Genomic DNA, 22,887 nt, shown 5'->3' on the forward strand with positions numbered 1-22,887 from the left:
GATATCAATTTGTATCACGGAGAGTTTCGCAGTTGTGATATTTACTAAATATACAGAACAAACTTGGGTGAAATTTTAAAGATGTCAGAGCGTCACAGCGTTTTTTTTGTCCAAATAAAATCATTGCATAAAGTGGTGAAATTTGACACTTTTAGTCAAATTAAAATGCATCATGGTGATAAGATTGTTTGGCTCGACAGTGGCAGGCTCTGACTCAATTTTAGGATTGGTCAAATCAAAGCTTTATAATCGATATTCAATGTTTCTCGTTTTTAATATTTCCGCTTAAATATACAAATTATTATGCGCCTATTTTTTCCATCACTGATTTATATAGATTCTAGAGAAAAAAGGGACCTCCTGAAGTATGCGCACCAAGATGGCGCACAACCTGAACTCAGGTTATGTACCAGGTTAGGGTTCAGGTTATCCGACATCTTGGTGTGCATACTTCAGGAGTACTGAAAAAAGTCCTACATGAAATCTTGATTAGAAATTCCCTTGAAAGTGGGGTTTGCGACCCTCAGGTTGGGAACCACTGTATTAAAGGGATAAAGGAGCTTGATTTTCCTTTTCAAATCCTAGAAGGGTACCTTTAATGCATTTTGCATTGGAATATGGGATGTTTGCGATTGGGCTACAAGAAAAGTGCACTACAAATATTGCACAGAATTTTAAGCCCCTGATATCGAAATGTATCTCTTTCAATTTCAGAAAACTTTGCTGTCAATGAGCTACTGGAAAAAGTTGGCATGATCAATTTCAATTCCTTGTTCGAGAAAGAAAGAATATCATTGGAATTACTGAACGTAATGAAAGATCAAGATTTCAAGGATGTTGGAATCACACAGGAAAATGATAGAAAAGCCATTAAGCAGGCACTGGAAGTAGAGCAAGGATATTGTGACTTGGAAAGACATCAGTATGAAGATGTACTTAAATAGATTGAATAGTAATTTACATTTTAGTGGAATAATAAGATGTTTCGAATATTGATATTTTTTCGATCCTATAATTGTGATGTATAAGCACACTAACCTTGGGCCAATGATCACCTTTTTATGCCATCAAAATAATTATTATTAAGCTATATCTTTTGTGAATGACGTTTTGCTTCCTTATACTAGATCATAGGTTCTCAAAGTGCTCCGTACGAAGCCCCAGGGCTCCGCGAGAGGAACCTAGGGGCTCCGTGAGCTATTCGATTACTCACAAAATATGATCTTGGCTATTCTGTAACTGTTCAAAGAAGCAATACCACCATTAATAAAATCTGACAACAGTAGCGTCGAAATATCGCAACGAGGCGTAATTCAAATATTACATTATCTATAAGTAGAAGCACAGCCAGGATTTTTAAAAGAGAGAGGGGAGGGTTCAAAATTGGAATTAAAAATTCCCTGGCGTGACTACTCGCTATTAGGCCACTCGATACAAAAAAAAGTTATAATTTAATTGTGTTTCTCGTTACTTGCCTATGAGTCGAGATTACAATTACGATTATCAAAATGAGAAATACTATTACTATTCTAAAATAATATAAAATAAGTGCTAAACTGCCAACAATAAATAGATTGGAATCGTATTTTTGCGATCTTGGGATTCATCAAATTTGAGTTGTTCTCTCGGCGGTGTTAAAATCTCAAGGAGTACAATTTACAATTGCGCAATCCCTGACCGATGCCTGCATGTTAAAATGCCTTGTTTATTGGCTTCATTGTGTTCAACGTAACCTGTGGTGCGTGGACAATAAACGAGAAACAACAAAGACAAGTGAACGAAAAAAGCGAAGGATTGAAATGAATTTTGTTCGCAATAACAAATTGATTAATAATCTTCACAATTACCCTATATATTGTCACATATCGAAAAAAGTCGCATTTTAACAAAATGCAATCGCGCATGTTAAGAGCGACTTCCTCAGTCTTCCAAAAATATCAAAAGTGAGGTGGTTCGACCTCATTTCGAGTTCATTAATGTGTTTGTCAAGTTTCAATTTCACAGACCTAATATATATAATTTATCTGTGAAATGCAGATTAAAAAGTTTTAGCATTTAAATTGGGTAAAGTAATTTTAACTTACTCGGGAATATTTATCAGCAAATGATATGTGTTTTTTTTCTTCGTTATTTTCAAAATTTATTTGTGGGGCTCCGTGAAGAATAGTCGAAGAACCTCTTCAAGGGCTCCGCAACATCAAAAGTTTGAGAACCCCTGTACTAGATGATGTAATATATGCATTTATTTCTCATATCCACCAATGATAGTCACTCTCAGTAATTATAAAAATGTCAAAATGACTGAAGAGTCGAAGACCCTTCTATTTATTACTGTTATATATCTTGATTTCAATGAGCTTTCTCACGTCAGAAACTGACTTGCCTTCAAATTTTGTTGTTTGTGTGAAGTTTTATTTCCAGTGCCTAAAATTCTCTTCCGTATATATTTCTAATGCTTTCTTGATTTTCATTAGGCATTCTCAAGTAATCCTGGCAATCCAAGTGTGGTGCAGTGTGCGCAATCATAACATGTTGTGGTAGTGGACATGACAATTTTTATGTTTCTGACATTCAACCGAATTTATGGTTGTATTTTGAGGTTGAAAATGATAGAGTTCACATGAGAAAAGTACATTGTGATATTGTGGCCTGGAAAGTCATACATATGACACTGTACTGTATAGAATAATTTTCTGAATTATCTGAATATATTTGAATATTAAATTATAAGATTGCAAAATTATTTAGTGGAATAACAAGATGTTTCGAATGTTTATTTTCTTCAATCTGAAGAATAGTGATGTATTTGCTTACTGTCCTTGTAGTCTACAGTAGAGTACCGTACCGGTACTAGATATTACGGCACTGGTATTATATCAAGACCAATGGACCAAAGTTACCCTAGGCTATGGTTTGCATTGACCTTGCAATAAGATACAGATAAAGATGGTAAACCTTAAGGAAGGTTCCGAAGTATGTGTACCAGGTCAGGGATCGGGTTGCGTGCTATCTTGGTGCACACACTTCTGGAGCACCAGCTAAACGATGTCTCATTCCAAAACTGCATGGATGGGATATGAATATCCAACAAATATATTATTTTTAATTAGTTTCACTTAAGCCTGGACCGGTTGCTGAAATTTAACCGATTTGATGGTGTGTTTTGGTGTTGAAATGAAAAGTTTTAAATACTACAATTGCTAGATTTCAGTGGCTGAAGTAATTTGTCAGATATATCGGACAGAATGTCATTTTTAATCTTTGGGAGAGGAAAGTCTATACGACGACTTAATCATATGGTGCACCACGGCCTCTCGTCCAGTTACCAGTTGATGTCTAGTGTTGTTGTTAAATACACCAAAACTCCGCTTTGAAAAAGAGCATTTTAACAAACAGTGACTGACAGCAAGAAATCTATGTTCCTCTGTAGGATCGACATGTTGTTCACAACAAGGTAGAGGCGGTGGCTAGAGTTTAACCCAGAATTCATTTATCCTGAGTTGTAAACAGAGTTAGGTGTCCCAACAACTAGTTATAGCACCAACCATTGTTATATATCGAGTGGGTGGGTGTCAATGGCGTTGTTGTATTTGAACTGCTCCATTGATGTTCCTAGGACTAGGTGTTACCAGGGGCACAGCCAGGTATTTCGGAAGGAATTGTTTCAAAATCCGAAATTTGCCAAGGCTGTGTGTGTATGCACTCGTTTAAAAGGCTGACTTTTTCAACGTATAATGAAATTTTTTTCCTTGGTAGCGTCAATTATGCAATCCATGACAACTATGAGAAATTCAGAACAACTTACTATGTTACACTAATCGTCGTCAAGTTACTACAAAATATTAACATCACTATTCCAAATATCATGACAATATGCAGGAATAAAAATGTGAGATACACGACTTTTTCAACGAATAATGATTTTTTTGTTGTTGCGCAAGGTAATCTATCCGCGACGGATACGGGCACCTTCAAAATGGTGGTTTAACATGATATGGTTATAATTGAATTGTGTTCTATGTAATTCGTAGTTGCAACAACTTATAGGAAAAATGGGCATTGATACGTTTCAATTTCAGTGATGGTAGGATATGGTTTCTAAAGACAATCAACCGTAAATTTGCGATCTACTATGTCCAAAAATTTTTATGTAACAAAACCATTTTGTTGTGAATAATTATCAAAGTCGTTCATTTTCGTCCAAACGCTCATTTTCGTTATTTTCTGCTTCACAAAGACGTAGGCTACTTTAAGTTTTCAGTGGCGAAAAATGCCATTTTTATGTAAAATCACGTTGCCTTTGATAAAACATAATGTAATTTGCGGAATGAAAATTTTTCAAACGCATAAAAATAAATTTAATCAAGTCCATGGTTTTATCGGTTTTCCCCTCCCCTGGGATAAATATGGAAAATCCTACCCATCCTTATTACACAGTGACAAATATTTCGAAATACGACTAATGCTGCGAAAGCCGCGCTAATATTTTTCATGCCCAGTTTTGTTTTCACGGGCTTGCATCGTGAGTTGATGCAAGTGCGGACATCGCTGTCGCATAGACAGGTTGGATAACGTAAATCAGAGGTCTCAAACTCAATTTACCTGGGGGCCGCCGAGACGGAGCCTTAGTTAGTCCGGGCCGCATCGGGTTTTTCACAAAAAAAGCATTAAACCTAAAAAGTTCCTAAAAAAACCTAAAACCTAAAACATAAATGTAAGTAATTCCGCGATGGACCTTTCCTCGAGCATCTATTTCCTTGTTTATCTGTAACATGAGCTAATCAGCAAGACGCAAAAAGTGACGTAACAATAGACTTTTTCGCAAACGCTCAGACACTTGTCACTCAGAAAGATTTTCAGGCATGTTTTTAAACATTAGGCTACCTCGTTTTTGCATGCCATTTGTTAGTTTTATGTTGTGTTTCAGAAATTCAATGATGAATCGAAGAACTCAATGATCATTCTGATTGCTTGGGCGTCGTAGCTTAATTGCCGTAATCAAAAATTAGTCTAGAAATAGCTGTGATAGACTAGGCTAAACTTCTCTAGCGGTACTGTTGAAAAACATGTTGTTGAATGTTTTGAATCAAAATGATGACGTGAAACATATACTCGCGACGCGTATAAGAAAATTTTCCTCGGGGTCAAAGGTCTCTCGAATATCATGCCTACAGGTACGGTACCAGTGGGTTACCGCGCCGCATATTCCTTTCGGGGGATAGATTATAAAATGTTTTGTTTTGCTCTACTTGTCCTGATCATATATTAAATGCATCGATCATTCTAACTGAACTAACATTAAACTTTCATACCAAGGCGGAGGCCGCAAACTATCGTCCTGCGGGCCGCAATTGGCCCGCGGGCCGCGAGTTTGAGACCCCTGACGTGAATAGTTGCATGCATACCAAAATGGGTTGTGACGATAAGAAAGCGATGTACAATAAATAAATTATGCTTGTATGAGTTTGTGTATAAACTTGAATGCACGTCTGATGAAGCTGCGCGATCGAAAGAAATCATATCATCTTCACTTATATGCACTCACACGGAGTTACTAACGGAATAGCCTACATAACACGAAACGGCCGAAAAAACTTTTGCATTAAGGGGGCGCCAGAAAAGACGGAAATGCACCAAAACATGCTACACACAACGAAAAATAAAAAACAATTGCAACGAAATTATTTGAGATTGCAGATTGAACATGACAACAAAAATAGAACAGTGGCGCATAATGCACGATGGATAACATAAATGAGGTTTGCGGAAGCAATGTCGGTTTAGAAAGTGAGATATTCCCTACAGACTCGCGTTCTGTCCTTACGAACGTATCATCTGTTGGTATAGATAGTGAGTAACATCAGGTCTAAACGTGATGCGCTAGTTTCTCAAATCTGCGGTTTCATTTGTTAATATTGTAGCTATTGCTGGTACAGCCATTTATCGCTGAAATTCCGTTATATCCTTGTCTATCAAGATTTCAACGCGACCATGGCGTTTGGGAGTGCTCCTATTTCTATTGTTTATTTCGCTATTTTGACTTCGAATTAATTTGATAAGTTCTGTTCACGTTACGTTATTACTTTGGAGCTGATTTTTTATGTATAGTGGAGTTAGTTAGTTACATAAAAATATTCGATACATCACTTCGCAACCGTAAATATGTACGGTATGTATTTTATATTTTACGTGATTCATTGAGCCTGCTGTAGTTTGTATTTGAAATGGTAAGCGTTTCAGTTGTATAAGAAAAGCTACCAAATATTACTTCATGTTTTTGTTCCGCGACCAGTCAAATAAACCAATACAGTCGCAGAAAATTAGAACAGATTGAAATATATTGTGTATATTTATACTATACTGTGGCAGCTTGATCAAGCAGCGAAAATGCGGTTTAAAGTTTATTCTTTTGTGATGCTTGACCGGTTTTCGGCGCTATCTATGTGTACCAATATGGAGGTAACTATTTTTGTTCTCCTATTTCCCATCAGACGGTCCCCGACCCAGGTAATAAAATTTAATATGAAAAATCGGAATAATATTATGGCCCAACCCTGAACTGGTACTCAACATTCGGAAGTACCCTTTTTCAATACAAACTCCTTTTAAAAAGATTCAATTTACCTTGTAACAAGACGCCGCTGAAAACCCCCATTCTGCCAGCATTGAGTAGGATTGGATCAGTTGCATTGTTGATAATCCAAGTTTTGAGTCTCCATGCTGTAATGCGTTTCATTCTTGACGCCAGTCTTTGGGAGTTTGGGTACAATCCATACATACACCAATAAATTCCTTTTCGGCTGAATAACATTCATGTCCGTCAATTGGAGAGAGTATAATCCATACTGAAAATAGCACACCTGAACCTGAACATGTCGTCGAAATGCTAGTGACAGAATATTTTTAACATAACCAGTTTAATGTTGAAATGGTAGAATTTTAAAATTCAAACAAATTCGTTTATTCAACTAAATTTAATATTTCAATCATTCGAATAAGAAGTATTTGGAACATTTTCGGAATTAATATAGAACAAATTTCTGTTTTATATTTTCACACCAGGTAAATTCTGAGAAAAGACATTATTTAAAAACGATTTGAAAAAGAATGATAAATCAAAAATCTTTAGCTTAGCCCGCTTTGCAATAGCCCAGCCTTGGCTAGCAGACACCATTTTCCAGAAGCAACTTACCAACATGGATAACCACGATTTCTCGTCCGCCAGCGATGTTCTTATTAAACATTTTACGCTAATACATATGTTTGTAAAGTTTATCCAAGTAGTAGGTCAGGCTTGCAGAAAACGAATACAAAATTGGATACTCCCGAAGTATGTAAACCAAGATGGCGGACATTGGAACGTAGTATGTGCTATAATTTTATTCCAAATTTAGTTCTAATACGAATTCGGGGACTAGCCAAGTGACGCCCGCAGTATTTGTACCTAGAATTATGACCTAACCCTAACCTGATACACATACTACGTTCCGGTGTCCGCCATCTTGGTTCACATACTTCGAGAGTACCAAATTGGACTGGACTGGAAAATATAACAGTAGAGTCACGGGAACACACACCGGTTTTCATCCTGACTACGCTAAGCTAAACCCAAAAGAATAAAAATCATATCGGGCCCGTACTTAAGTACATCCACCTATATTCTGAATTTGTGTTTGTATTAGTCTACAATACATGTTTCTATGCGAACAGCTGACAATCGAACATGATACGAACTCAGTCCAGTGACAGGTTATTTCGATTTTCAAATAGCGGTTCTTACATCACAATGCGTTTTCGCTGCTCTTCGCTGATTGGATGTTTCTCCAAACTTTATTCTGTGCTTGGCTGTAGCAAAATTATTCATGTCTATTTTACGATTTGGCGCTCACATATTGAAAATAATCGTTTTTATTCTAATATATTTAATCACTTACCATTGGAAACTACCGACAGATAATTTTGGTCCGGTCTACCCCAAGTTTCTCGCGTTGTGTCTTATTTCGAATAAAACTCTCTCAGAGACAAAATGACTGTTGAATAATCTGATCTACACCTACATGGACAAAAGCATCGTAATGGCAATGGTAATACTTCAGTGTTTCATACATATGACGCGGGGTTTAAACCCAGTGATGGGACACGGCCAAGCACAGAGTTTACTGAAAATATAACCGAACAATCGTGACGGAAAATTCCTATACCTTGTAAATTGTGTAATATAGTGTAGAAGCGACAGCCATCTTGGTTTGACTTTGAACCCCTCGTTCGTGGACGTACGCGGAAGGGTGCGGAACATGAAAAACTCAGTTGGACAAAGCCCGTCATGACTAAGTAAAACTGGAGGATGCCGAACAGGTCTTAAATACGCAGAGCTGGCCAAAAATCGCCATTTAGTCAGAAATCATCGGTATAGTAATATGCACAAATGCAGGTGGGTACGGATTACTATTTGATTCAAAAATTTTGTGCTAATTCTTAGTCGATCAATTCAAGATCAATGGAATTGCAACGACCTTTGTGTCGCTAATTTATATATATATATATATTTTAGAGTACGGTATAAAATAATACATTAATCAGAAGTTACCGCAACGCTCATTTTGTAAATTCCTGTTAATTTTATATAACAGGAAAATAAATTTCGACATTTTTCAATATTTTATTTCTTTGTTTTATAAACATACATTATTATAAACAACGATAAAAACAGGTGGCATAAAATGATCAAATTGCACCTTAAATAGAAATTGTTCGGATAACGAACATCAAACATTGCTAGAATAGTTGATCTCAATTCCCCTCATTTATTTCTGGTCCCTTCACTCCTTTCTCCCCTTGTTATTTTGGCTTGGGTATTCTATATAGAGGCGTTTAGGATTTCTTTGTCACTCTGATTAATTCTTTCTCTTTACTTCCTACACTTACAGAAAAGGGGCCCAGTTTGACCAATCAGGGGTTCACTTTCTTTTTTGAAATGAGTGATTTTAGAATGAGCAAGAAATTGTTTTTTCTCGTTTTCCCCTTAAACGATGAGGTCATTATTAATGCCAAGTAGAAAGTTTACAGTATTATTCCGATAACAGAAATCAAATTCTGAGACGAAACGAATTTTATATTTTTTAATTTTGTTACAAAAGAAAAAATTGTTACAGAATCAGTTGAGACAGAAAGTTGATCTTTAGTTTGCATTGTCATACTTATGACATTCCAGGTCACAATATCCTTCCATTCCCTCAAGTGCTTGCTTAATGGCTTTTCTATCATTTTCCTGCGTGATTCCAATATCCTTGAAATCCTGATCCTCCAATGCATTCAGTAATTCCATCGATATTCTTTCTTGCTTGAATAGAGACTTGAAATTGATCATGCCAATTCTCCCCAGTAGCTCATCCACAGCAAAGTTTTCTGAAATAAAATAGAAAAACTAATTTGGATCCTTAAAATTTTGTTGTTTTGTCCTTTTGTTTTTGTAGCCCCATTGCAAGCCCACGTTCCAATCCACATTTCATCAAGAAAATCAACAGCCCAATAAACAATAAGTACGAAACAATTCAGACAATAAAACTATTGCACATTGGAATTCTGTTCCACCAATAAAGTTTAAATCCACTCATCTTAAATATTCAAAATCTTGACCCTTTGAATCTTTTTTATAACTGTAATATATCCTATTTATATCCATGTACTTACATTCCTTTTCTTTGCTGGAACATATGAAAGGAGATTTACAACTCTCCACAGCATTCATAATTCTGATTCTGTCACCTACTGTTTTGACGCCGAACTCTTCAAGTTTTTTTTTATCCAACCGAGCAAGATCTTCGACACTTTTAACACCAGACCTCTCCAACAAAGGCCAATAGTTGTCGACGTTATGATTTTCCAGAATTCCTCGAACGGTTCCTGACACAAATGGAACAAAATTATAGGATATGATTTCCATATTTTTTCCAGGGGGGATGGGGGGGAGAGGAAAGTCGAAAAGATGGCTTCAACATACAGCGAACCAAGGCATCTCGTCAAGTTATCAGCCAATGTGAAGTATGGGAATAATTAGCAAAGTTTTTTTTTAATATGCATGAACTTATATTCAGATCTTTCAAGAAAATAAGTTGCCGCAAAAAACATTGAGATAATGGTTAATAGGGTAGCCTTGGCCTAAAACAATAACCACTTTTCATCTAAAAGTGTTTTTGAGATGTTGACAGAAATTGGTATTGATAGTCATTTGAACCAGTATTCTAACCAATTCCCAACAAAAAGATCATACATTCGTTTTTTACAATGTATTGTTTTAAGACTTCGTGAATGCCTCAGTCGTTGGTGCAACTTGATATGCTAAAGCAGGGGTCGGCAAACTATGGCCCGCGGAGCAACATAATCCGGCCCGCGACGCTTCACTGAATCATATTAACAAAACAGCTGTATGGATAATTATATTCTTTACGTGACAGAATTTGTTTTGAAACAATAAATTATATTATAACCTAACCTAAGTATATAATTCACAATCACTCGTTTAATGAGCCTATAAAGTGAATATAATTAGACAAACAGCAACAGAACGTAAAAAAAGTTGATGCTCAGTGCAAATTGTATAATGATGCAAAAAATATTCAAATGATCAGTCTTCGTGCACTGCTTGAAATTTAACTGAAATCTGTGTGAAAAAATGTGATTCATTGGCCATTCCTTCGGTTTTTAACTTTCTAAAAATATGTGCGGCCCGCCAATGACTTGCAACCTTTAATTTTGGCCAGTTAGACGACAAAATGTTGCCGACCCCTGTGCTAAAGTGTCTTTCTCCTGATCACAGTTGGGGAGATGGTGTGCAAGAATACCACGAACTGCATACTTATAGGGGATGGTTTGCAAAATGCCACACATGGTCATGAAACAACTGAATTTATATATGCATACCCGTCCCGAAATTGTGACCATATGAACCAAATGACTTCACATTTCATTATCTACCACAGTGCAATTGATCATACAAAATTACCAGTTATATTTTTTTTATACAGAATGCTTACCGGGCTTCAATGGGAGAGAAGGCATTGTATTTTCTGTGCGGCTAACCAGGGGAGTAGTGTCCTGTTGTTCAAGACGTTTCAATTCTGGACTTGGAACTAAACGTATGAAAAATTGATTTACATGCTGAGATTTCAGATTCAGGATAGAAAATAGAAAAGATAATCCAGCACAATGATGAACCACTGCCTTCAAACCCTAATAAAATACAGAATAAATTTTTCAACTTTTCAGGATTTTCATATTTATGATGGGGATAGGAAAGCTGATGAGACAGCTTAACCGCTCAATCATATGGCGAACCACGGCCTCTAATCTGAGTAAGAGACAAAGTTGGGTAAGGGATTAGTTATAGTTACTTGTTTCAGATGCATGGACTTGTGGGTGAGGGAAGTCAAACCTGAAATGAGGGTTACATGAACCACTCTGTGACAACGAAGAGTCCAGCACTTCTTTCACAAGTAATTATGATGTGATTATTATGTGTATGCCGTTACATGTAGTTTGGGGTTTCTTATATTTCAAAATAAATACATTAAACTGATTCATCGTACATCGCGGTCTAGTTGCTGTCAGCATTTCACTAGTTCTTTCTGCATCCATATCCTCGTATAGAGTTTCATCATCATCATCACCCCATTCTTCATCATCAAAATCGTCTGAAATAAGAATTTTTTTTTTCAGCCATTTCCAGTCAAGATGTTTTCATTTCTTAGTTTGTTTCAAACAACGGAACCTATGTTCTGATCAGAACACCCCACATATAGAATTTCATGCGTCTGTAATAAATTAAAAAAATGCATGTCCTATTCGTGAAAGTGTTATGCGTAACTATGACTAATTCACATCCATTAACTGTAATACACTGGCTTGCAAAATTAACAGTTCTCAAAATTTTCGATCAGAAGCAATGCCCTGTAGAATGGGAACTCCCGAAATATGTGAACCAAGATGACGGACACCGGTACATAGTATGTGTTGTGTACCAGGTTAGGGTTAGGCCATAGTTTCAGGTACAAATACTACGGGAATCACTTGGCTGGTGTCCAAACTGGTAATAGAACTAAAATAAAGAAAATTGGAATAAAATTATTATGATAGTAAAATTGTAAAACGCAAAAATGATGCAATAGCGCCGTCCTCGCGTTCTGAATATGCAATCTGCCATAATTTTATTCCAATTTTCCCTGTTTTAGTTCTATCACCAGTTCAGGGACTAGCCAAGTGACTCCGGTAGTATTTGTACCTGAAATTATGGCCTAACCTGGTACACATACTACATAAAACCAAATGCATATTCAGAACGCGAGGACGGCGCTATCGCATCATTTTCGCGTTTTACAATTTTACTATCTAATTCGCTAATAATAACTATCATTATCGGTGCCGACTCACTAGCGATTTTCCGATTACCTGATAGCCCTAAATTTTCGGAATACGTGAAACATTTTTATTTTTAATTTAAGTGACTTTTCGCGGCCTTCGAGTTATTCCAGATATTAATAGGTAGGCTACCAGACGTTCCATGTTAAAACATTATCTGCGAATAATTTAGATCATATTTTATTTTTTACGACGCCCAGTTTCCGAAAATCTAAATTCATAACGCAAAACAAGGCTTTTCGTTACAGTTATGTTGCACCAATGACATTAAACAACATGATAGGCAACTCTGACGTCACTCCATAAGACTACAGGCAAAACATTGTATTTCATGATACGCTCCAATGCACATATTTCTCGTCGCCTTTCGCGTCCGTTTTCCGCTCGCTTTTGCTACTCGGCGTCTTTTTTACGTGTAGTACCTGCTTTTTTGCGCCTGTAACGAAACAAAATAATCTCTATATCTAAGAAGTTTTGCTTACTTGGAAAGCTGGAATAACAGGCAAGCTGTAAATAGCAATTCTGGACATCATAGACGTTTTTTTTATCAGAGAAGATTACAAACGCGATAGCGGAAAGATTTGTGTGGAACATTTTGCAGATAATGACAAAGTTCAAAGTTAGTAATTTTAATGTTTGCGCTTAATCATTGAAATTTCATTTAAAGAGGGTGTCATACAAAACTGTGCTGCGATACAATTCCATAACACAAAGTTTGCACCTATCGAACTTGCTTTTGTAGGTGAATTTATTAGACATATTACATATTCAGTTAATCGTAGGTAACATTGCTGGTACATAATGCATCGTAGATAGGTTTGTTTAAATTTAGGAATTTAGCTCATAGCCCACTAATTAATATTATCTTCTATGCAGGAGGTTGCAGGGCTGAATTCAACTTGCAGCCTTACCGATCACCTGACGATGCTCATTTAATTTGGCTCAAGCAAGTCTTCTTGAAATGCTTGTGTGGATGGAAACTACCTATATTTTTTACCTTCCTCCGATTTTAGACAAATTTATTCTGAGGAATTTCGCATATAATTCATACTGATTGTTGGCTGTTTATAATTCCTATTGATTGTGAATTCTGATTATAACAATGAGTTGAAAATTTTTTTACCTAATTTACTGGCACCTTTTTCTTGTCAATACTCCAAGCTGAGGTAATAAACATGACAATACATTTATGTCATCTGGAAGCAAAATATGCACACTAATTCATAGTTTGGCACAATGAGATAATACATCATGACAGAAAATACAAGTTAAAGATATGTATGACCATCACATGGTAATTAAAATTAAAAAAAATTAATAGGGGCTGTGGAGTATGGAAAGTTCAAGACAAAGAAAAGAACAAATGTTCATAGCTCATGAACTCTCAATTTTGCCTCCATTGCTTTGTGAAGGCCAATATATTTCGAGTGGCTGAATTGGTTTACCTTTATGATAGCAACGATTTTGTATTTAATATAGCGAGATTATTTCAATTTAATTGAAGTGATATAATTTCCCAAAGCAATGCTTGAATCGTCTAGAATAGATCAGTGGTGTCAAACTCATGGGTTTTCGAGAGCCGCATTGCATTTTGAAAATTGTAAAAAGAGCCGCAAACAGTTTTTGATAATGTATACTTAAAATATATTTTTAAGATAGTTTTAGTTTGTGACATATGTTGTGATGCAACTAAACAGTTGGATTAAGTTTTATTATTTTCTTCAATTTCAAATGCAATTACATATTAATATTTGCATTCCACTATTATTTCAACATTTGCAAGTTACAGTATTTATTATAAAAAATCGTAAAATTCTATGTACAACCATCAAAATCATTTTTGAACAAGCTTTGAATAAGGAAAGAATAATACATACACTAAAAATAACTTTATCTAAATATATGAACCTAAAATTAACAAAAATACTACAGTATAAACTCAATGTTTTATTAATTACATTTGTCCTGGCGTTTGGCATCTTTTTTGTGTCACCAGCATACTAAGGCCAGTCTGAAATGATTTTATAGTACCAACTCTAACTAACGAGGCCACATGATCATGGGTTTATCTGGATCTTTACGAATGTTTAATTAATTCCAGTAATGCAAAAAAGTTACTTTTATCATTTCATGTATAGATCAGTAAAAAAACAAATGACAGATTTTTTCGACAAGACATTTCGCACTACATTGCGTGGCATAGGATTGCTTGAATTATTATTGATATTGATTTTTAGTAACTAAGTCGTTGTATATTTATATTAATATACAAACACATGGAAATTTTCTGTTCGAAGTTGGTCTTCGAATTTGTCATATTGACTGCTGAGCTTATTGTGTTTTTTGATTGTATTGATGGAAATATGACAAATTAAACAATGTGCTTCAGAATTTTGTGAAAAGCAGAAAGGTTACAACTCCCATTTTCTTCGAAAATGCCACCTTCTTCATGTACTTTGCGTTTAATTTAATTACTCAAGTGTTTTATTCAAGTATTCTTTTGCTAGCTTGATGTGTATTCTTAATTGGGTCAAAATGTGGACAAAAAAAAGTAATATTCCAAAACTACTTTCAGTAAATTGTTTTCTGTGTGAATAATCAATTTCACTTTAGAAGGTTTGAAAAATCTATTACATGGTAGATAAAAAAAAAACTTCCAAAACACTATTACAATTATTGTTAAGCGTTCGAGGGCCGCACTGGAAGTTCTCTGGGGCCGCGAGTTTGAGATCCCTGGTCTAGATTGAAGTTGTTCAAAAAATATATGATAGTATTTTATCATGAATGATGATTATACCCCTTCCGGAATTTCTTCTATAGTACTACCAAAAGTTGATGAACCAAATATAACACAGGTGCAGTGAGGTACCCGTAATCCTCATTTCCAAAGCTGTTTTAAGTATGTCTGGCGTGTTTTGTGCCTTTTTACAAATAAGACCGCTTATGCAATCTTACGCTTTGGAATTTTTAGTTATCCTCAAGCCCTGCAGGATGTAGGGGCCATACACAACTCTACCGGAGGGTCAAATGTCTTTGCATGCCTCCATAGGTTGTTTTTCTATTGCAAATTTCTATTTTCTATTTTCAATTGCATTATATTTCTTGGAATCACACTGTCACTGATATGTCGCCAGACTTCTGATATCTCCCCGTCTGCTATAGTTGTCCTGTGAATAAATAATAGGAAATTGAGATTAGACGAATAGTTGAAAGTTTTGCTTTATGTCGGCTTAATTTCTTGATTGATATACTTACTATTTCTGCTATTGCCTCTTGTGCTGCAAGAGTCTCACAATGCTTAGACAGGTTTGTCCACAACTTTCACATCTGAAGAAAAAGAGGAGATTTATTAATTTTCGTTAAGAATAAATAAAGCAGTCTATATGATTCAGAATGGAAAAGCTAATAAATCCAATATCTCATGTTTTATTTAAAAAATATTTTACTGAATTTGGTATATAAACCAACTAATAAAAGGGTTTAGTCAGAAAATTACAAGCATTCGTGGCTCCAAATACTTGAGAAATCAGACTATACAATATAGACCGGTATGAGTGAAATGTTAGGTGAACTTGTTAACACTTTGATTCAATACGCAAATAAAAGTGAATGCGTAATAGTATGTTACAATGAGCAGCAATCAACAATGAGTATATATCCTCACTGAATAAAAAAATCTAACTGGAGGTGCATGAACTATTTGAAACCATAAGGGGTAAGTAAATATGTAATTTCGGCAAATGGGCAACTACGTACCGTACTGAATTAATAACTTCGTAGTATTTGACAAAGGCTGGCTTTCCCACATGTACTTAACAGTGCGATGCCCGGGCGTGATATACAACAATAGTATTCACCTTACCTTTTACCGATTTCTTTTTACCCCAACTTTCAAAAATATAATTAAAATCGACAACAACTGTCAAAGCAGGCACGAACACCATTCGTGCTACGCCTTGAAAGCAGCACACATCCGCTCGTTTTCGTCTCGTCAAGTATGTGCATTGGAGCGTGCTATCGAATACGATCTTCGGACAAAAATGCCGGAGTTGCGCATCATGTTGTTTAATGTCATTGATTGCACTTCCATTAAAATACATGTTTTTCGGCATTCAAGTGCTGATGAATCCGTTCCTATCGTCCAAGCCTGACACACATTTGATCGAGTATCCGGCGGTAGTTTAAGCGACGACAAATTAAACAGTTGCCACACGTAGTGAAGACAGTTCTCCGGCCTTAACTAGTAACGGACATTATATAAAGCGTATCGCCGATTCTGGCTAGATATATGTATAACGATAACATGATAACGATGTATAACTGAAAATATAAGATTTTGCAATAGAGATGAATTTGTCCACATATGTTATTTTATGAGTCTTGCTCGCAGAAAATAAACACGCCGACGTACTTGATAGACGTTGAATTTATTTTACACCATTAGATAATGATCCATTCCGAGTGCGGCACCCGTTGCATCCGTATAAATTGCAGTCGCCTAGGTCTGGTCCTTTTTGGCACTCTCACATTAATACCAATTTTATGTTTTTTCATACCTATTATTTGTATTTCATAATTCAGTGTTTAAGTGTATAATGCGCTATTTATTTTAGTATTTAGGGATTACATAAATTTTGAACAATTAAAGGCAAAAAGTAATTTGTTAAAATTTCTTCATTCCTTTGTCCTGTTTGGTAACAAATAAAATGTAATCAATTTTGCTTTTTATTTAATAGTAAACCATAAACATGGTAGGAGAATTCCCACATTTAAATAACAATGAATATAGAATAGGATTCGGTATTCTGGATTCGATTGAAGTATTCTACAATAGTAAAGTATTCTATATTGTCGATCCCTACCGCCATCTTGGTTCACATACTTCGAGAGTACCAAATGGTCTTTCTATGAGCTCTTGGCCTGACAATTTTTATTCGAAATGCTTCATTTATATATTGCAGGTTCATTACAATTCTTCTATCAGTAATGTGCTTAGTGTGCTTTTTAGAGTGCTTAGGCATTAACACATATATGAAAATTTAGTAAATTGTTAATGCAATACTCACGAAGTCTCGTAAAAAGTGATGAATTGTAAATTGAAGTCCTAGCTCTAGGAACCGGAACTTGTCTAAGTAGTATATCATCATATTGTTCGATTTGAGGCCTTCGTATAACTCCTACTGGCACTGAATATTAATTAAATTATGAAATTAATACAAAATAAAAACAACTCCACCAAAAATGTGAAAGTTCAATGCAAAGCAAAATTTATTTTCAAAACCAAATTCCAATGATTCACATTTAAGCAGGAGAAAAAAATTAGACGACTCAATATTTTGGCGATAACATATTACATTTACATAGCTTCTAATTTAATTAAAGAGGTGAAGCTATCACACCGTTAGCAAGACTGACAAGTCTCGTGGAAACTGACAGTCACTGAAAAATCTCCGTAGCACTTTTGGTGAAGTCTGTTAGATAAAATCAACGTTTGTACCTTTCGGTTGAGTTTCTTTTGGATTTTTATATGCTTCGTCAATATCATCATAGAACTGATCAGCAGTCGGAACTAAAAGTGGACATTTAAGATGAGTAAAGCCTAAGTAATACAAAGCATAGGTTGTAGGTAGAATAGCGTTTGGAGAGGATTAAATCTAAACAGTTTTTTATTAGGTTTTAACTTTTTATTGATTATTTGACTTTTCAATTGGTTTCCAATTTGCTGCCGCGGTAACAGCAGTCAACTATTGGTTTGTGGCAGCTAAAAATTCAGTCGCCATGAGTTTGGCCATAGCAGCCATGGTTTGGAAATACCGCCATGGTTTTGTGGCAGCTTCAGACGCCACGAAATACCTAAAACTGCACTTGCACTTCTGGGCAATCTCATCAGTGACCTAACCCCTTGAACAATTAATATAGAAATAGTGATGGCATTGAACTCCTCTATGGGAGGCTCAATAGAACAAATAGAGGAAAAAGTTGTCACCTCTAACTTCCTCTTGCCTTTGATTTGTATTTGATGGTTGCGGTTGTGAAGTCTTTTCACCTGCAGAAATAGATTGAAAAATATTCAAAAACTCATGAAATTACCACCAGTTTTTTTCCAGGCTCCCTGCTAACAAAAAAGTTCAAGCTCAATCCAAAGTATTAAACTGACCAGGCCAAAACGGGTCTTACTACTTACTGAACAGAGCGCGAAAAGCGCAGAAGAGAGGGAATGAGCGCGAAACAGCGCAGAAGAGATTTTTCATTATTTATTAGCATCCATGAAATTTTAAACAATTCGATGCAAAACAGTATACAGTGGTAGGGAATGATCACGAGTTTATATCAGAAATCTTCAACATCTTTAAATAACCAAACATGACGCACCCTAACCTGGTACACATACTGTCTTCAGGTTGTGCGCCATCTTGGTGCACATACTTAATGACGCACCCTAACCTGGTACACATACTTTGTTCAGGCTGTGCGCCATCTTGGTGCACATTCTTCTGGAGTTCCAAAATTTCTTTATTTGGTGTGCTCAATGTGACTATAAGTCACTATAGTCACTTTTGGTGTGCTCATATTACGTCATGTTGGGTTATTTAAAGATGTTGAAGATTACTGATATAAACTCGCAATCATATTCCCTACTACTATATGCTGTTTCCCATCAAATTGTTTAAAATTTTTATGGACGCTAATAAATAATGTAAAAAAAAATGTTTCCATCTCTTCTGCGCTGTTTCGCGCTCTTTCCCTCTCTTCTGTGCTCTTCACGCTCTATTCAGTAAGTAGTAAGACCGAGCCAAAACTAATACTCAAAAGAAATTTTTACAATGTTTTTGGATTTGCATACCTGAAACAAATTCTCACTATCATATAGGGCTGGATGGAGCCAGCTTTGTCTGCTGAAGTTCTCAAAAAAATGCTCACCAGATTTCAATGGCTGCCTACTTCCTGGTTCGCCTTCATTTGTGAAGAAGTTCGATACAACGTCCCGCGCTGCCAAGTTCGCACCTGAACAAATGAATTAACATTTTAGTTGGGAACATTTTCAATGGATGGGATAGAAATTCCATTTCAGGATGACCGGTAGGTAGTTATCCAGTTCTGCAATTACCGGTACCGGTACTAAATTACTCAGATGCATGGACCATATCTGCATATGGTCGAGGAAGCCGTAACGGACCGGGGTTACCTACATCAACCCCCTTACCCCCCTACGGCAGCGAAGAGTCCAGCAATCCTCGCGAACAAAATTACCGTACCGTACCGTACGGTACTTTCCACGGAATTCGAACCCATGCCTGCATGCAGGGTAAGCAGAGGTGTGATACCGGTATTCCAGAGCAAATTAAGAATAAGATTTACATATTTCAGTATTTATCCGGGCAAGAAGAAAGCCATAATGCAAATGACTGGTGTCAGTGACCTGATTTGGATCGGCGAAATAATAAAAAACACAAGTTCGGTAGTTACCGGTATACGATACCGTACCTAATTCGTCTCAACGTTGCCTGTTAATAATTAAAGAATTAAGTATAAGTATAAGTTTATTTCGACTCCATAATCAGCAATAGACGATAAAAAAATAGATATAAACAAAAGTAAAAGTAACTGATTATAGAATCGGGAAAGCGAACAAAACCTAGAGTAAGGTTTGAAACGTAAAGATTTTAGATGGAAAGGTATTGATAAAAGAAGTAGTACGTGTTCGCCCACCCAAAATTAAAAAAAAAAATAATTAAGGCACACACAATCATCGAGACATGATACCGGTACAGTCGGAAGCGAAAAAAGCGAGACTTAAAAGTAAAAAGGAAGGATAATATACAAACAAATAAAAAAAAATGAATAAATTCTTTTGCCACACCAAATTAATAATTTTATGAGGATTGCCAAATTGGATACCGAATTAGTCAACAAGAGTAATGTATGGTGGATAGAAAGTATTCCTCAAAAGATATCGTCAAAAAAGATATCGTATTAACGTTGATTGACACGGAACGCAGCGGGCGGTTTTCGAAGATGGCCCTTCTTGTCACTGACAACAAATGCTGAACTACGACTGTCACTGTCAAATGTAAAAGAATTTAACTTACCAGTACCTACTGTCATACAAATCATCAGCTCCTAATGTAACGTGAAACGGTTCTGAGCGTAGAATCTCGTTTTCACGTTTGAGACAAAGATTGAGCAGGTGACGACCACCAGAATATGTCAGTAGTGTGACTTTATGCTGGATGCTGGTTTGGTTTTTCAGGTCGGTGTACGGAAGTGGCATTTCAAATTGTGGGCTGACTTCCACAGATGGATCAGAAGACTCGATACTGCTGATACATTCTGAAAATCGAGGCAATCGAACCTCATAGTTCCGTGCACCGCTTTCAATGCACTTATATCCACTAGCAGTGAACTTCTGACATGCGTGCGCAGTGTCTTGTAATGAATAAACCACTACAACAAGTGGACGTTTGGACAGAATCTGATATTTCACTAAATATTTTTCCTCTGAAAAAATAATGTAACACATTATCACGCTTTTTATTGTCTGAAATATACAGTTAATGAGAAGCCGAATAAAATATGGCTAAATTACCTAACCTTCCATTGGTAATGCAAAGCGGAGCTGCGCAATAAAATGATATGAAATGCAATTACAACACGTCGTCAATCGATTCAGGGTGAACATGATACGATTTTTGAATGAAATTTCTACTGTAGCGCTCAAGGCTTTGGAGACTATTAGCAAAAAGCTGTTTGCGGGAATGAGTTTTGCTGATTTCATATTCTGCGCACGTTGTTTTCTGCGACTTAATTAATATACCGAAATTGATTTATAGGCATTCCGCTTATGCACTTCAGTGTATGTATATAAATTTCGCGGGACACCCATGCGACAAACCTTAGAGCTATTGAAATGAAAATTCGACTCTTCGTATAAAGTACTGCCAAACTTTTAAAACCAACATAATAATTCATCGTCATTGAATTATCGTTTGTTGAGCCAGGGCGGAATGGACTTAAGCAAGCATCTGCGAGAATTACCAAACAGCTTTTCGATGGATCGTTGGTGGAATCATTACTTGTATACCAACATGCATGAAGCAAGGTTGTTATGTAACCAATAGAAAATAGGCCAAAAATGAAAAAAAAACAAAAAAACATGTATGTTCACTTGGTCGATACCTTACGGGGATGACATGTTCTTGGGTGTCACTTGGCGACATTTGACTCGTGCTCTCTGCCCTCCGGGAGTCTGGTACTGTATGTATTTATGTAAAAAAGTGTGTTCTTATGATATACTTGTGGAACAAGATAATAATAATCACTATTGTCTTTATGATTTACCTGTGTACGTTTCCTCTACCAGTGTCACATGGAACGGATGTGTGAGGATATTACTGTCGCCACTTCGAAAACGAAGTTGTAATAAGTGATCACCAGCAGAAGGCGCCTGTAATGTTATTTTGTAGTGGATGCTATTCTGCTTTTTAAGATCGCTGTACAAAATGGGCCTTTCGTCGGAGGGCTTGACTTCTGCTGAACCATCAATAGACTCAATGTTGGCAGTTGACTTCTTTGGCAATCGAACTTCGTAGTTAGTAACCCCATGGTCGATCTGTTTGTATCCACTGACAATATACTGCTGGCATTCAATACTTACATCCGCCAAGGAGAAGACAACTATCACATATGAAGTCTGTGCGCGAGCATCTGATATTTGACAACAAACCTTTCGTCTGGAAAATGTTTTAAATATTTGTTGATGATTTTACTCCGACGATAAAAGATGTAAATACTGTTGTCTTATTCGTAATAGTACGAGTCTGCTTCCAAATGCTGTTACACAGTAAATGAAATACACTGGCTTCTGTTTACTGGGCTACAATTTATTTTATAAAATAAGAACCCACGACCGATTCATTTCATGCTAATCATATGATTTGTAATTCTAATATATATATATATATATGGGCCAAATGTGACCTGCGGGCCACGGGTTGGACATGCTAATCATATGATTTGTAATTCTAATATATATATATATATATATATATATATATATATATATATATATATTAGAATTACAAATCGGGTTGGACATGCTAATCATATGATTTGTAATTCTAATATATATATATTAGAATTACAAATCATATGATTAGCATGTCCAACCCGTGGCCCGCAGGTCACATGTGGCCCGCCGGAGGTTTCCGAGTGTCCCGCGAGGCATTATTCGAATCCCAATATCTTTCACAAATCTGAGCCACTAATGAAACCTCAATTAAAAAAAATTGTCGTTCAAACGCGCGAGAAGCACCATCTAGCTATCGAAAGCTTCTTTTATGTCCAGTTGTTCTTGTTATTGCTAGTGAGACATGTTTGAATTTATTTTTATCGTCTGCCATGTATTTCAATCTGTTTTCCTGTGAAGCTAGAAGAGGCAGTTTTATGACCTCAATATTTGACAGCATTTACTAG

The 22,887-nt window shown here is 36.1% G+C and overlaps 2 protein-coding genes across 2 annotated transcripts in view; one reads left to right on the top strand and one right to left on the bottom strand.

Moving 5' to 3' along the window:
* LOC120327838 (uncharacterized) overlaps positions 1–3,037 on the top strand; it is a 32,127-nt gene extending 29,090 nt beyond the window's left edge. The window contains exon 14 of the mRNA XM_078114367.1: positions 715–3,037. Within this exon, the coding sequence (XP_077970493.1) occupies positions 715–944 (230 nt within the window). The 3' untranslated portion in view covers positions 945–3,037. The remainder of the gene's footprint in view (positions 1–714) is intronic.
* A 5,608-nt stretch (positions 3,038–8,645) lies between these two features.
* On the bottom strand, positions 8,646–20,935 carry LOC120328896 (uncharacterized). The gene is made up of 9 exons (XM_078114368.1): positions 20,515–20,935; positions 19,336–19,419; positions 18,401–18,460; positions 17,912–17,983; positions 17,481–17,600; positions 11,586–11,690; positions 11,034–11,129; positions 9,691–9,903; positions 8,646–9,405 (listed from the first exon to the last, which is right to left on the bottom strand). Coding segments are annotated over exons 1-9 (1,173 nt in total). The 3' UTR covers positions 8,646–9,403.
* Between the last annotated feature and the right edge of the window lie 1,952 nt (positions 20,936–22,887).

The sequence above is a fragment of the Styela clava genome, chromosome 7 (assembly GCF_964204865.1).
Source record: "Styela clava chromosome 7, kaStyClav1.hap1.2, whole genome shotgun sequence".
NCBI lineage: Eukaryota > Metazoa > Chordata > Ascidiacea > Stolidobranchia > Styelidae > Styela > Styela clava.